Source organism: Callionymus lyra, chromosome 1 (genome assembly GCF_982586985.1).
Source record: "Callionymus lyra chromosome 1, fCalLyr1.hap1.1, whole genome shotgun sequence".
NCBI lineage: Eukaryota > Metazoa > Chordata > Actinopteri > Syngnathiformes > Callionymidae > Callionymus > Callionymus lyra.
The window spans coordinates 29,751,237-29,767,674 of NC_141818.1; the positions used below are offsets into that span (position 1 = coordinate 29,751,237).

Consider the following 16,438-nt stretch of genomic DNA (forward strand, 5'->3'; position numbering starts at 1 on the left):
GTAGTGTTCAGATGTGCCAGCAGAGGGGAGTGTTGTAAGTAAAAGTTACCTCTCGCCTTTTTTTAACAGGGCCAGGCTTTTAGATGTTGCGATTTTTGTTTTTGTTTTTTCAGTCCCACAACTCTTTAGACGTTTCATAAATCACGTCAGACAATCCTAGATTTAAATGACTGTGTTGACGTGTAGACTCAGCGACCATCTTTCTTTCATCACCCTTTACTCAGTGTTCCTGGAGCGAATGACAGTTGATGTTGCAACACGTTTCATTTGTGCTGCAGGAAAACTAACACTTTAAAGCTAAATCAATAGAGTTAGCACTATAGTTCTCATCTTGAACTCCTCTACAACCTGCAACGAGAATAAATGCCAAAGATCTGGGACTTCCTAGAGGAGAAAGATTCCCAGACAAAAACACTCTCTCTATGTGCATATGTCAGTAACTGGTATATTTACATGTCAACATTTAACATCAAGGATTTCATACCCATTACACACTATCTAATCAGGTTTAGATTATGTTGAATAACGATAGATTTTTATAGTTACATTAGTTTTATTTCATTTTTAATGATCATGTTTTGTTTAATTTACCTCATGTATTGTTACTTGAAGCTCTGTCATACTATATATTCAGGATATAAAAGATGCTCTTCCGGATCCCGAGGTCATATCCAGCATTGACAGTTTTGTGGATGATTTTGTCGCAGTGTTCGTCATCAGCTCATTGAACACGTGATCACTGTGGTTTTAAGAGTGACAGCTGTAGTGACGTCAGAGCAGAATATCCTGTAAAGAAATGTTGTCTATGCAGTTCTGGGCTTGATATCATGTTATTTGTTCAGAAAACTTCAGACTGAAGATGAAGAAATGTTGCTTTTTACCTTAAGATTGTTCATTCAAATAAAAAAATAATAATTGCCATATAAATCCCGGATACGTTTTTTTTCCTGCGATTAAAAAGAAAATAAATATCCTGCATATGTTAGCCAATCACGGCGCGTCAGACCAGGAAGTGGAGAACAGACTGAAGCTTGGGGTTTAAAACGATCGTCTTTTTTCATTTAAACATTGAGTTTGCGACAGAAAGAGACTCTAAATGCTTCATTTTAAGTTTTATTATCTCGTAAAAAAAAATAGAAGTTGTTGTTTTTAAGGGTGTGACGTCATCATCATTACAAAGGTGGACTCGCCCGAATTCTCAATACAATAATAAAATATATTTAGTTTGATGCATGGCTTTTAAAACATACACATTTTAAAATGAAGTTGATGCCATTCAAAAATTATTCATAACATTTATTTCACTAATACTTAAACGTCATAACTCTTTTGAAATAAACACTAAATATCCAAATAAAGGACATGTCAGAATCTGCGACTTTAACTGCCAGTGTTATAAACACAACACACGATTATTATTTTCTTTGTGTGTGTGTGTGTGATGACATAAGAATGAACGATTAAAAACGAAATCGAGACTAACTAAAAATAGTTGCATTATCAACACATGGATCCAATCTTTTTGTTTGTCGGCAAATGTCAACAACACAAAACGAAATTGAAATAATATAAATGATACTCTTTAAATTTTAAAAGTGTATTGAAAGTATTAAAATGAATTTATAATCCTGCATTGCTTTGAGTTTTCTGCGTTTTAATTTGATTTGATTAAAGTCTCTTATTATTACCATTTATTTTACATTTATTTTTTATTATTTAATTATCTTTTATTGTGTGGCTTTGTTTTTCATCCCTTGTGTGTGCATATCTTTCATTTTGTATAGGAACAATGTATGCATGTCTTGTATTAATCTTTAATTAAAAATAATTAAAAAACGCTCTCACAAACAATTTGTATCCTCGACTTTAAAATAGCAACAAATCACACACGTACAAAGTGAACGTTTAACATGTTTATTGAGAAACTTATAGATAATAGATAAAAACATTCTGGTCAAATAAATACATTTTAAAACAATGATTATAGTTTACAATTGTTGGTGGCAAAAACTTGCAGTGCTATTCTGTCTGTTCCGTCTGTTCCGTCTGTTCCGTCTGTTCTGTCTGTTCTGACTGTTTGCACAGGAATTTTCCCCAACATATTTCTTTTATTTTGAATTCCTCCTAAATAATCGTATACATCTTGGTGCATTAGTTCTATGACTGACAGGGATTTACAGAGCATAAGTGAAACATTAAACAATAAAAACATTACATTTTCAACAATATACATTTACAGTAAATGATTCAGTCTTGAGCGTTCATGTGTTCAGTGTATTCTGACGTGGCAGTACAAATTTTAATCTACAACTCGATTACAGCGTCTTGAAATGTTTGAGGACAGAGTCGAGCGGCTGCAGTGGGTCGTACTCGGCGAAGACGTGGCACACGTTCTCCATGTTGGCCTCGACGCCTTTCGCCACGAATCCAAACAACCTTAAACAACAGATTCAATTGTGTTGATGTTAGCATTTTAATACAAGATGTTTCTAGGTGATGCAGAGTGAATTCACATGTGTGACTGATTTGTATTGTGATTTTGCCTTTTTTACAATTACATCATGGAAAATAGTTTGCCGGACGTGTCGGATGAATAATGGTGTGACGGTGACGTGAGAAAGAGCTGACAACGTAAAATGTGCAAGACACTATGGAAGGACGTCCTTGTGTACTTTAAAAGGCCTTATAATTAAAATGAATGATTATTATTTTATTATTTTTAGCAATTAAAAAGTTGAAACTTTTTTTTTAATGAAAATGTGTTGTTTTTTAAGCATCACATTATTTTTGAAAAGGGAGTTCTAAAGTTTCTATATCAAATGGTCTAATTATTATTGATTAGTCAGGGACGTGCGGTCAAGGAAGTCAGGTGAGTCAGTGCCTCTCAATGTGCAATTCATCACACACTGAGTTGAAACATGCAACTTACTAAGAAAAATATGATAGATTATTTAAAAACTAAATTTTTGCCTTGAATGAAATATTCTTTGTTTTTCTCACGCTTACATTGACCCATTTAATAATTTTATCCAATTAATTAAATTAAATTTTATTTAAAGTGTCTTATGATAACAAGGTTATCTCATTAAAGAAATTGTTTTTTTCCAATAGCCACAGCAAATACAGCAATTTTTCATAAAAAAATAAAAATAAAAATAAAAATAAGAACAAGAATAATTTATTAGTTCATTCTTCTTTTTCTACATCCATTGATTGTTAAACGAATTAAGATTTTCAGCCAATTTAAAGGTGTAATAAAATATTGCAAATATGGCAGATTTTGAATATATAACTTAAAATAAATTGATAATTAAAACGTAATATTTCAGCTGTGATTATTATTTTAATGTCAAAGATGACAGGTTTACGAAGCTATAAATCAATATTTATCCACAATTGTTGACTGCCATAGATCTAGAGGATGTAAACTAATACCTGACAAGCTATAATAACAATTCAATATAGACTTGTTGAGAAATTATTAATTAAATCATATATTTTTTAAACTTCATATGTGTGTGAAGAATGCTGTTGAGACCGGAAATAACAATAGTGTTAAATTTCTAATTTTTGTAAATAATTGTATATTCTTAAGATCGTTTTTATTTTATTTTGTATTATCTCTTTTATTATTTATTTTTCCTTGCACTTTATTTTTTAAATTGCGCTGTTGTGAAAGTGTGTTTCGTCTCTGGGAATGAATAAAGCTTTTCTATTCTATTCTATTCTAATAACCAGTAGTCAATTGAATAAGTTTATATACTTGTGGGTGGTAAATCTGACACTAAAGGAGTCATTGCTTCACCAACCATGAACCCTACAGCACGTCACTGTGAATAATTAAATTCAACAATTTGTATATTGAAAGTTAAAATGTATAAAAGTAAAACAAAAAAAATTGAATCAGAACTAAACAAATATTTAGATGTTTTATTTTTACACGATAAGCGTGGTGTTGGAATTTCACTCAATACTCTGATGACCATTGATTTATTTTTTAAACATCATAAAATATATTATTTCTTATTTGTTTATTAGAAAGATAGTTCTTTATTTAATGTTTCTTTGGGAACTTACAAACGCCACACAGCAGCTGACACAGGAAAAAAGAGCAAGAATAAAAGTATAAATAAGAATATAAGTGCAGATTATACTAGATTCTGGATTGTCAACTGGAAACACTTCATAAGTTATATAATTTATTAAACCATCATCTTAAAAAGGAAATCTAAAAATGGTTAAACTCACCTGGCGTCAAAGGTTGTGCCTTTTCTCCACCTTTAAAAAGAAAAGAAAATGTCAACAAAAGCAGTTTGTTATCAAACTTTAAACAGTTTTCTTCTCTTTTCTTTTGGTTTATTTTAAAATATTTACACTGAGCGCCTGAACACACTATAAGCAACTTAAAGCATTTTTAATAGACCTCTGTCAACACGCATAACAAGATTTTGTTCAACATTTTAATAACCAATAATAGTATGTCGTTTTTTTGTTAATGTCATATTATGTTTTTAGTTGTGTGATGTATTGAGCTCCACAGGACAGCAGATGGCAGTAACGGTCCAGACGGGTCATTTAAACGTTTCATTGTCAGAACCGGACACTTTTGGCGGGAGGCCATCTTTTTAATGCTTGTGGTTGAACTAAGCGGCCAGTAGATGGCGCTTGTGGTTTTGTAGCGTTGACTCACAGTCGTTTGCGCTGATCTTGTCCACCGTAGCTGAGCAGGTGAGCAGGATAGTGGCGCCTGAAGAAGAGTCTGCGGGACAACAATGCATTCGCTAGTTTTGAGCAAAGAAACAATTTAATCTTCCTCAAACTATCAGAAACAAAGAGGCTTTCTGAAAAAGTGTATTGTGGTTAAGTCATAACAATGTGTTAAAGTCATTTTCTTTTTTTTTAAACGGTGCACAGAGGTTGACAGGATGTGTGTTCTTACTTCCTGTTGACGTCTGTCAGAGTAACACCTTTCTGCGACGCCTTCATGTTGACGATGGTTGGCGTGAAGGTGCCGGACGGCTTCAAGAGCGTGGCGGTCACTGCCTTCTCCACGGCGCACGGTCCGGTCAGCGTCTCAGTGGGGACAGCGTTCAGGTAGATGAAGTTGGAGGCTGAGACCACAAACATCGAAAACATATGAAGCGAAACCACGTAGGACAGAAGTTATGGATGTTCAGATGAGTGGCCACAATATGCAGTCGCAGGTCGTCTGATAAGGGCTCCTTTGTTTGAGCAATGGTTGTCTCCAAAACCAACTGTGGAGAGCTTCTGTGACAGCTTTATATAAACTATATACAACTAGTATACGTTTTTTTTTATACACTATGTTAATCCGACTGTGTTACTACTGTGTAATATGTCAATAAGACGTTTAGAGCTTTACCAAATGAGCCACGTCGCAATAAGAGTCGCGATCATATTAATGACAATAATGCAGTGTTTGCCAGCAGCCTCTTTGACTCCCAGGAATGAGAACCGTGTGGTGTCAATCTTCCTTTCAGAGTTACATGTTGACAATTTAAAGAAACCATTATGCAGAAATGCAGTAGAAAGAGCTGTTGCATCATGGACAGAACACTTGTGTGACCAGAATAGCCTTTAGTGAGGAAACAAAATCCGAGTGCACAAGTGTCTTTTCACTACAGCTACAGTTGCGACACACACAGAAACATCACTCATAACCTCATAGAAGTGCAACATTATTCATATCAAATTGCATCTACTCACTTAGTTCATGACCTAAAAATGGCAGACAAGTCCTTTGACCGCTTGTCTACTAAGTTTAACAAGAATAAAACTGTAAATCAGTAACTTAAATAAATGAGTAGTGATGACGATGTGAAGATGGTCTGATCGTCTTGGTTTCATATGAATGTGTGACGCAACTGTGCAACACGCGCACATTTTTGTTACATTTATCAAACAAGGTGTTTTGTTTCCAAATGACAAATGACCAAATCATGTGACGGTGTATTTATATAAGTGTGTTTTTCAAGGAGATCGCTCCGATCACGTGATCACATGAGGTAAACCGGCTTTAGCTGCTTTCATTCTGCAGCTTTACTTTGATCTATCTGACGTGATGTTATTCACAAGAACGTCTGTGACGCTCGTAGAGGAAGACCTTAAGCGATCCAACGCTTTGTTCGTTATATTATAAAAACAAGCTCATAATTCCTTTACATTCTTTTCTAAATTAGCATGAAATAGCGGATTAAAATATACAGTATAGATCATCAGTTTGGTGAGTGAGAAAATAGTTAGTAATAAAGTTTGTGAAAAATTCAATATCCACTCGTACGCAACCTACAAACTTGTTTATAATTCATTATTGATACATATGAACGTTGACATGGAAAAGTATTTCCGCACGTTTTTTGTGTGTACGACCTCTTAGTACATGAGGCCCTAGTTAATTTTTTTTAAATGGCTTCAATAGCAAATCTGCAACCAAGTTATTTCTTCTCTTCCTTCAGCCATTGTAGGTTTTGTAAATAAACACATGTATGCTATATTTCTTTTCATCCAGCAAGCAACAGTTATTTTTTTCGCTATGGTTAGCACGCTCTATGATTAGCCAATCAAAGGACGGGAATACTCTGACGACACCATACGCCTGCAAAGAAGGCCTTGGAAAATATAAAAGTACACTTGTAAATATTATAATCAAAATAAGTCTGTAATGCGTATATTTCTTAGGCCAGCGGAGACGCCTTTGCAGGCCCTGATATATAAATACATATACTTTGAATTCACACATTGCTTCTCATCTCACCTGTTGCTGTGTTTTCCGTTGCTTTATGGTTTGAACCTGGTCTTCCTGTGGTCTCATCTGTGAGTGTGAAAAAGAAAACGGGTTTCGATCTCTACCAACACAACTATCACACACACGCACAGACATACCATGCGACTGCAGAAGTAACTTGCAGGGGAGTGTGAACGCAGAGACGGTGTGTTGGTACACAAGAGCTGAAAGACTTCCTGTAGTGAAGAAATCACATGGAAAAAAATGTTTGTGAGCTTGTCTTTTTTAATGTAAAAATAAAACTATTTTCCTGATTTTATTTTTGGAAAATTGTTTTTAAAGGTTAGTTTTCTTTTGATTTTACACATAGTTCTGAAGTAGCCTAGTATCTTCACTTCTGCAAGACACAGTCCAAATCTAGCCCAGCTTGATATCAGGAGAGGTCAAACTTCATGGTGAATCACCGCCATGTGGCCCACTGGATGGTTTGTTAAGAAGTGTTTTAAAGTTCATTTTGATATGGTGGTGTTGAGTATGCCAGTGTTAAGATAAGATAATGGACAGAGATTATGGATGTCAATGATACGAGTGAAGGGGGAATTTATTTGAATGAGGAAAACAAATGGATATAAATAAGATCAAAGAAGGAAAAGGAATATCAAAATCCTAATTTCTGTTGACGTTTTGTTCGACCTACAACTTGCACGGCTAAAAGATGTTGGTTGCTTGTGTGAGTTCGCCCTCACTGCAGTGGACTTACCAAAATATGGTTCTCTGGAAGAGCCTTTGATACGGACACCTTTAGCCGACGACTCAATCAGAAAGTGGCGTACCAAGTAAGAGCCATTCTCTCCTGTTTCATTGGACATGGGAAGAAAAGAAAAATATATTCTGTTATTTTAAACTCTTAAAATCAGTCTTAGTTTCTCCTTCAACACTGTAAGTTGGTACTTGAGTCATATGCATTTAAACACAACTGATGTTCAAGAGTGATAACTGTGGGAGGTAATTGTTTTTTACTTTAATTTCACGCTGCACCACATTTGTTAATCATTCAACCCACATTTGAGCTGCGGTTGGAACCCTGGAGTGACATCTCGATCTCACAACAAAGATGTATGACCTCAGATCAATATCAGTGGTGGGTCTGTTGTCGTATACCTGGGTAGGCAGTCGGACAGGAAGCTGACGGTATCTGTTCCACCTTCATGGCCAAACCGAAACTTCCCTTGTATGAACTGCTCTCTCTGACCACAAAAGTTCCTGCTTCCTTGTCCTTCACGATGGCCTCCGCTAAAACATCCAAACACAAACTGTTAGGTGTGCGTTTACCATTTTGAAAAAAAGCCAAACATGAAATCAAAGTGAAAAAATCCTGTTTAGCCTTTTAAGTTGCTGAAGCATTGTTTCATTTCATTTTCAAAGCGAACTAGATGGCACTCTTAGCGTAGCAACGTTCAATGACACACCCTTCATTTTAAAGCCAACAGTTTCATCTAGTGAGCTCCAAACATGATGATCACTACTTTTGGGATTTTTTATGGTAGCTACAATTATTTTCTTTAATGCTACTTTTGTCATATTACTTTTATCAGAGTACAGTTTCATCTTTTTCAGCTTTAAAAAAGCAATTTAAAACCTTTGATTAAGGAGTTTATCTTAGATTTTATAGAAAAAAAAAAACTTTTACCATCTGCACGACTGAAATTTGGACGAAACCAATATTTTGAGGAGTCCATGACGAATTTCATTGATGGCTGGCTGCCATCGAATCGACAATTTTGACCTGTTAAAAAGAAAAAGAAGAAAAGAAAAAGGTTTTATTGTTTGACATCACAATGGATACACTGGAGACGCACTGTGAAGTCTTGTCTCTGATTGTTCCCATTCTGGTCCAGGCGATGTGTTGAAGGACAGGTCCAGTTGAGGCGCTCCATTGACCAGCAGCACTGGAATGTCGGTCAGAGAGCCAGCCAGAGATGCCGGACTGCTCTGTGCACCCAAGCCAGGGAGTACCTTTAGATGCTCCTGCTTGGTCAGTGAGGGTTTTTCCGGGATGAACCCAGAGTGCCTCTGTCTGGCACCATCGCTGAAGGACCCAGACAGGCAGGGCATGAGTGATTCTGGAGAGTCTGCATCCTCACTGGCTAGAGACAAGTTGCTGTGTGGACATGAAAATAATACATGTCAAATTAATTCCTCAATGGCGCAGCTTAAAGACCTGAGGAGTAGATGTACCTTCCAAGGATGTAGCTGGTGTCCGAGCATGTGGACGTGGAGAGAAGAGACACGGTGCTGTTTCTGTTGGAGTGCGAAGATAGGAGGGATCCTTGAGAGTAGCGGACGTCGTTCTTAGATGAACGACGTGGTGAAATCCCACATGGCAACGGTGGGAGCGTGGACGATGGAGACCCGGAAAAAACAAGGGACCCATGAGGACTACAGCTTTGTGTTGGAATAGGGATACTGGGTGAGGAGCCAGGGGAAGGACCTCTCGGGACCAGTCTGCCTCGAGACTGAGTATCTAACTCATCTGTAGAGCAAAGGAAAAAGTAAAGTTTTTTTTTTTTTTATTAATGTCAAATTCCCACTCCATGAGTCTTGACTTGTTGACTTATTTAAGAGTTTTCCTTTGTTAGTGAGGTGTGTTTTCTGCCCCTGAAAAGTACACCATACCTGTGTTATTACTGGAAAGATACACACCAAGTGTGACCCTTTCCACTCAACAATGTTCGTATCGTAAGTAATATTGACACATTCCGGGCAGTTCAGGGTGTCTGTGCTCATCTTTCAAGTCTGATATTTCACGAGTTTCAAGTAGAGTACAGGGTGTGGACGCGCTGTCTGAGCCATAATCCCCTAACAGCTGCAGGGGAGCCATTTCTTAATGCCAGAAAAAAAAATTATTACATAATTTTGGGCAGGTATCTTCCTGCTGCCTCGGGCGAAGTTTTGTTGGTTACACAACAGTGTTTGTTTTCAATGTGGATGTTCAGTCTTGTGGCAGCACCACAATCTTTTATAACATTGAAACTATATATGTACAACAACAAATAGCTAATGGCTACAATCATAACCCCCAAAATGTTGAATGCTAGCAGTCATCAAGCATATTTGTATGATGTTTTCTCTTCGAAAAAAAACCTCCGTCAACATTAAAAAAGTGGAAATCAAAGTAAGTCCAGCAGTGGGTCATGATCAGTGCATCGACACATACCTGTGGGCGAGTCGCTGTCTGAGGGGGTTTTGTGGATGGGTTCAAATGTTGGATCCAATTCCAAGATAAGTTTGTTGAGATTGTCCAGGGAGATGTTGAGGTCGATGTCCTCGTGGTGACTTCTGTCGTCCTTAGCCATAGTCTGCTGTGCCTGGTCCAGACGGACCGTTTGACCCACTCGCAGAACATGGTTGGATAGTGTGTGCGACATGACTTCGGTTGCAGGCATAACGGTCCACCTTTATCCTTTGGAGAACACCAAAACACAATAGAGGGGGTTCAATTACATGGTCCTCACTGAAATTACAATCTTTTGTCCGTATCAGAGAACACAACATACTTCCCAGACTCTCGATTTCAGACCCAGAACAGTGAATTGTGTGAAGGTGAGTAGCTGGAGGCTTCGTGCATAGGATTGTGTCACACATTAATCACACAGCCTTAGTAAATCTATTACTTTTGTGATATCAGAATGAATAGGTCTGGAAAAGAAGGTGTGGAGGGATGATTTGTGCGTTATATGCCGTCTCACGCCAGGCGTGGTGCTCCATGAGTCATGAGGTGGACACTAGTCGCTGTGGCAACGCTAGTGTTTTCTGCACAACATCTAGCGCTATTCTATTCTATAAGTACGGCAGAAAAAAAAACTTTCTATTTCAAAATATTTAAAGTTTTTTTTTTTCAATAACAAATAAATATGTTTTTAAGTTCTGAAAAAATACATTTAGGATACAGTTACATTTTGTGTAAAACAGTTTTCAATGAGGTTTTTCTTTCGCTGAAAAGTGAAAATCTTTTTTACCTTGAGTTCTTCTGATCAGGCCTGTTCCAAAGCTTCCTCAGCTTCATGCAGGAGACGTTCTAACTTTGATGTGTGCTGCAAGCTTTCTTTTCCTAAATCCCAACCCCTTTTTCCAGCCCCACACAGGAGGAGAAATTACCAATCCCAGGGAGTCCTATTGATGATGTCATCGAATGGAAAAAAAAAAGGAGAAATGCCTCTCCTTTCTTTGCTAAACTCCTACTAGTTTAGTCATTTTCCCAGAAAGGTTAAATCACAAATGCATTTACTTTATTTGAAATGGGTTTTTATGTTTATTTTTTTTTGGGAGAAAAAAAGAGGATTCTATGAAAATGTATCCCTTATTATTTTTTAATATTTTAAATTCAAAGTATATATATTTATTATTTTTTAATTGGCAGAATTGATTGGAATCAGATCCACGAATGCAACACGAGGACAAATGTCAAACATCTGGTGTAAATTTGTGTTAACCCTTGTGTTATCCCAGGGCCAAGATATAGTACCTTCGGGTCACCTTGACCCCGATATAACACAAGTAAGTAAGTAAGTAAGTCATTTTTATTTATATAGCGCTTTTCCAGACCAGGGTCACAAAGTGCTTAAACAATTAAAACAATATTCAATAATGTATATACTTTAAAGGTCAAGATAAAACTGATAACACAACAGGAGTTCCAGAAAATCAAGGAAAAGCCTGAACAAATAGAAACGTCTTAAGATGTTTCTTAAAGGAGTCAGTAGACTCTATCAAGCAGCACTCTCAAAACAAAGAGGGAATACAGATGTATAGCATGTCCCTTTGGATTTATGCATTTTATGTAGTAAGTATAATCATTAAGTATAATTAAGTTGGATTATTAAGTATAAACGATTCTCACCAATTTTTGCCACAATGTGATGTTTATCTTACAAATCACGTGATTGAGGACATTTGATTAAGTCACATTAAAAGGAAAATACAAGTTTATTTATGAGCATATTTACACATTATAGTTTCATACAGATACATTCAAAGGAAATAAGCATCGTTTTCAATATCCAAGCAAGTTTTGTGTCTTTGGCAATGCTATGTTCATGGACTGAAAGTGGTGGTGGTGTCAGTTTCATTGGCACCGGAGCTGCGTCTCCTGCTACCTGTGTACTTGAAGAACGTTTCCTGGCTCAGACATCCCAGTTTCTTCAGGAGTTTAAGGAGGTCATGGCGAAACTTTACACCAATGAAGGCGTAAAGGAAGGGGTTGAGGCAGCACCTGAGAAAGGCAAGGCACTGGGTGACATCACTAGCATAGAGTAAGTTGTTTTCATACCCACAGTCTGTCAGGTTGTCTGTCACGATCACTATAGTGGACCAGAAAAGGACTATGTTATAGGGCACCTGACATACAAGGAAGACAACCACCACTGCAATGATGACTTTGATAGCCTTGTTCCGCTCAAAGCTGCGTGCCTGGTAGAGAGTTTGGATGATGTTGCTGTAGCAAACCATCATGATCAACAGAGGGATAAGAAACGCCACAACAACTTGGCTGGTTTGGATGCTTACACGGAGTGAGTCGCTTCTGCTTGAGAACGGTGTGCAAGTCTTGTTGTTGACGGTGGTGTATGTCATCTCCGGTACCGAAAACATGAACGCTACCAGCCAGGCTACGGCTGAGGACACTTTGCTGAATAGCACGACCCGAGAACGGTGACGATGTGCCGACACGGCTTTGGCGATGGCAAAGTAGCGGTCAACGCTGATTAAAGACAGCAGGAACATGCTGCAATAGGAGGTGACTTTGTAGACAGTGTGCATGACTTTGCAAAGAAACAGACCGAGCATCCATTCTGCTATTAAGCTGGTGGCCCAAAAGGGCAAGGTCAGGGCAAAGAGCCAGTCCGCAATCGCCAGGTTTAGCAGGTAAACGTCAGTCATGGTCTTAAGCCGGTTGAAGTAAGAGAAGGTGAGTATGACCAGCAGGTTTCCTGTTAGCCCCACCAAGCAGATGAGTGAGTAAAAGACGGGCATGAACCAGGAGCGGAACTGTCGGTTGTCTTTTTTCTCGCACATTTCGGGGATGTCGTCGTAATCAAAGGTGGTGGCGCTGTAATCTGTGTCATTCGCCAAAGTAACATTCTCTGAATTCTGACACATGCCAACCTGCAAACAAATAGATTTGTATTTGATTGTTAAATTTGACCATTTCTATGTCCTACCACACACAAATACTTAATGTATTAACATCCTATAATACAAATTACATTAATTCATTATATTAATACGATTTAGCTGTCCGTTACTCTTTATCAACTCATACAGTTCTAAGACTATTGACCACAGCATAGGGCAGACCTTTGACTGTATTTATGCGGCCCCTGTAATGTCAAAGTTTGATCATGTATAAATGGTTCTAATGCATTAACAAATGTTTTTTGCATTTATTATTCAATTTCATTACATTAATTCCTCCCCCTCCTTTCTTGTGTGTAATTTTTTGAGTATATATTAATCACTTAAAACATAGTTAGTTGAAGAAATGTTTTGAAAAAAAATCATATTCAAGAATAAAATTGCAGCTTATTTAGCTTAATAAATGTCAAGGCCTACTGACGAATTTCCTTTTCTTTAGGTATTTTTTCATCTTCCTTTTAGCTTGACCGCCCCTAACAACATTCACAGAATTTAATGTGGCCCTTGAAGAATTATAATTGCCCGACCCTGGCATAGGGGGTTTTCTACGCACTCAAAGGAAGGACAATCAGCAGAGTGGTTAGAGGGGGAGATTTAAATTGCAGTGAAAAAAGTTCACATTGTTCTTTAATGCAGCCTTTCGCCAAAGAACCACAAATAATACAAAGGGAAGAACAATTCCTAATCCATTGATGATTGACTGGATGGATACTTTATGTTTTCTGAAGTTGATGTATGCTTCTTTTTGCGAAAAGTTTTATTCATATTTGTTTTGGGGAGAATTGGCTGAGGTGAAAGCTCGGCTGTGGAAACTGGACTAGTAGATAGTACTACTAAAAAAAAGTTATAGGGAAAAATTAACTAGACACGAGTAGCTAGGTTTATTAGACACAATGTAAAGTTTCTATTATTAAAGAATTTGATAACATAAAAATACAGCCCAATAGCATACATTTTTCTGACAAATGTAGGCATGTCTATGAGAAAAACGAATTCATTAATTATTTTTAATGAATATTTTTATCAGGCCGAGTGCACAATTCCCTCATTAATCCTGCTCATCCACTCCCAATCCCTCCATCATTATGATGTTGTGTACATTGTGTACATTACTCTTACCTTTGAAACAACAAGGCATATCATGCAAGCCCGGGAAAATCCAAGTAAGACTAAAAGAAAGAAGCGGAACTTTGAATAAAATGGCAGAAGTGTCAAAGAGACATGCAAATTCACTTTCCATTACCTCCTGATCGTGACGTGTTTGACTGTAACAAATGTGATAAAACTGGTTTCTATTCTGCAATCAAGAAGAACTACATTACGCTGACTACAACATAAGGATTAACAGTCATCGTTAGACATGGTAAAAATAAATGTTTTTTTTAAGATCGGGCTGGTTCGCTATTGAATGACAGAGGCTCAGACTAAAGAAACTCAGACTGTGAAATCCCTTTGTTTGCGAAATGAAGCTCAGTCATACTGTCTAGTTCGGAAAGTACCGTCATTTATCTCATCTGCCTGTCGTAACACACATTAAACATTTTAATGAAGCAAGTGAACTCACCTCTGAGTGGAGTCATGTTGGTTAGGGGAAGTCGTCTGAAGGCATGAGGTGTGTAGTGTAAAGTTTGACGCATGTTACCCCCTCCTCAAAAAAGCACCAATGTCACACGTAGGTTTGTAACCACTTCTTTTTTCCTTCTCACTGAAAGACTGCATCAAACCCCAACTTCTTTAAAATAAGTAAATGAACCAGATAAGAATAAGAAGTAGATCTAGCATAACATCCTATTTTCTGACTGTAGGCTGAAGGTGTCAAGGATGATTTGGTTTGACTCGCCATGAAGTTTCGCTGTTTTAGATGAACAGCAGTAACCAATAGAGATGGGCCGACGAAGCTTCATGAAGCATCATGTTCAGAGCTCAGTAGATGGCGCTGTTAGCTTTAAAATTATTGGGGGCCTAATTAAAATAGAGGCTCAAAGCTAGGAGTTCCATCTAGTTGGCTTTGAAAATAAGGACAATGCTTCATGAAGTGTCAAGCCAGTCATTTTCATTAGAATCTTATCTTACCATATAACAATATTTTTAAAACATAACAAGTATAGAATATTACAATTTTTAAAAGTCATTTTGTTTGTTTTACATGTTTTCCTGCACTATTGTTTTCCGACTTATACATGCCTTTTTTTTATACCCAAAATTAAAATGAAATACACAAATAAAGTAAACCATGTACTACATTTTCAGAATGTTTTTGACTTCATTCAAAAGAACATATGTACACCTGTGCCTCTGCGGTTACTTTCACATTTAACAAGTTCGACCACAACATCTGCAAATACCTACAGAAACGAGCATTTACTTTTTTTTGTTGCTTTGCATTGATGTGCTTATGAAGGTTTGTGACTTTCTTAGCTAAAAAGATGGCTGTTGGCTTTAAAATGATCATCATTAACTACCACGGCAAATGCAAACCGAACATTGAAAGAGTTCAAACGAAAGCCTGGTTAGCGTAGAAAAGTTTATTAATATAAATATGCAAAAAGGAAATTGATTTCTAAGACTAACACTGTGTTCTTAATGCTGGTAAACCACACTATATTCAATTGTAAATATTAGTAACAAGTGTACCGCTTTTGATTTGATTGACAGCTGGCAAACTTGAACACTGGTGGTTGAGAATTTTACAACATTGTGATGTTTTTTGTGAGAGGGCGGGGAGTAGGCAAAAGACAAACAATACGCATTAAAATGCAGGTAATAAATAAATAAAAACAGCTACTACTAGTGACTAAAAACTCCTGAGACATTACAGCCACTGAGATACTGATACGTAAACAGACGATCTCCTTCACAACTTATTGCATCATGCAAAAACCACAATAAAAGCAACACTCGAAGATAAATATTAACACTGAGCAAAGTTTGATTCACATGGCAGCTTTTTTTTTTCATGTAGCCAGCAACAACATGACATATGTATCGATATGTACGATTGGTCGAAAGGGCCATCGATCTTTGTAGCACGGCACTACACAGGACCTTTGCTCTGTCGGCTTCAAGTGCAGTTGTTTTGATAATCTTGATGTCAGGCTTGTTCAACGCTTTGACAGATGATCATGTGCAATTAGTGGGACCTCGCGGTGGCTTTTTTTTTCTTCACCGGAGGGTTTGTCAGTTGGATGAGCGGGCTCTGCCGGGGCTCTCGGACGGCTCGCCTGTCAGGGCATCTTCTGTCTGAGCAGAAGTGGTTTCGGAGCCCGTGTTGCTGTCACTGGTTCCCTCCTCCATGGCTCCCTCAAGGACGCTCTCCTTGTCCTCCGATCCTCCTTCTGAACTTCCTGGGTGAGCCTCCAGCTCCTCCGAGGCTTTCTGCTTCCCTGCATGGTAGGACATCAGCAGGTTTAACCACCAGAGGAACACAAAGCCTCCCCCACCCCAATATAAACTCAAAATCCAATCATTTTTGTTCCTCTATTCAATTACATATTGAAGCCT

At 37.5% G+C, this 16,438-nt stretch overlaps 2 protein-coding genes across 2 annotated transcripts; both read right to left on the bottom strand.

Annotated features, from left to right (window-relative positions):
- Window positions 1–1,927: 1,927 nt before the first annotated feature.
- On the bottom strand, window positions 1,928–11,567 carry LOC148088856 (tensin-4-like). The gene is made up of 13 exons (XM_087800533.1): window positions 10,765–11,567; window positions 9,963–10,208; window positions 8,984–9,278; window positions 8,605–8,906; window positions 8,436–8,531; window positions 7,907–8,038; window positions 7,506–7,598; window positions 6,904–6,981; window positions 6,776–6,832; window positions 4,940–5,111; window positions 4,691–4,759; window positions 4,249–4,278; window positions 1,928–2,436 (listed from the first exon to the last, which is right to left on the bottom strand). Exons 2-13 carry the CDS (start codon window positions 10,189–10,191, stop codon window positions 2,316–2,318), a joined length of 1,674 nt encoding a protein of 557 aa, XP_087656659.1. The 5' UTR covers window positions 10,192–10,208; window positions 10,765–11,567; the 3' UTR covers window positions 1,928–2,315.
- Window positions 11,568–11,712: 145 nt separating this feature from the next.
- Window positions 11,713–14,575, bottom strand: ccr7 (chemokine (C-C motif) receptor 7). The gene is made up of 3 exons (XM_087800543.1): window positions 14,502–14,575; window positions 14,057–14,106; window positions 11,713–12,907 (listed from the first exon to the last, which is right to left on the bottom strand). The coding sequence occupies exons 1-3, from the start codon at window positions 14,572–14,574 to the stop codon at window positions 11,840–11,842; spliced, it is 1,191 nt and encodes a 396-aa protein (XP_087656669.1). The 5' UTR covers window position 14,575; the 3' UTR covers window positions 11,713–11,839.
- Between the last annotated feature and the right edge of the window lie 1,863 nt (window positions 14,576–16,438).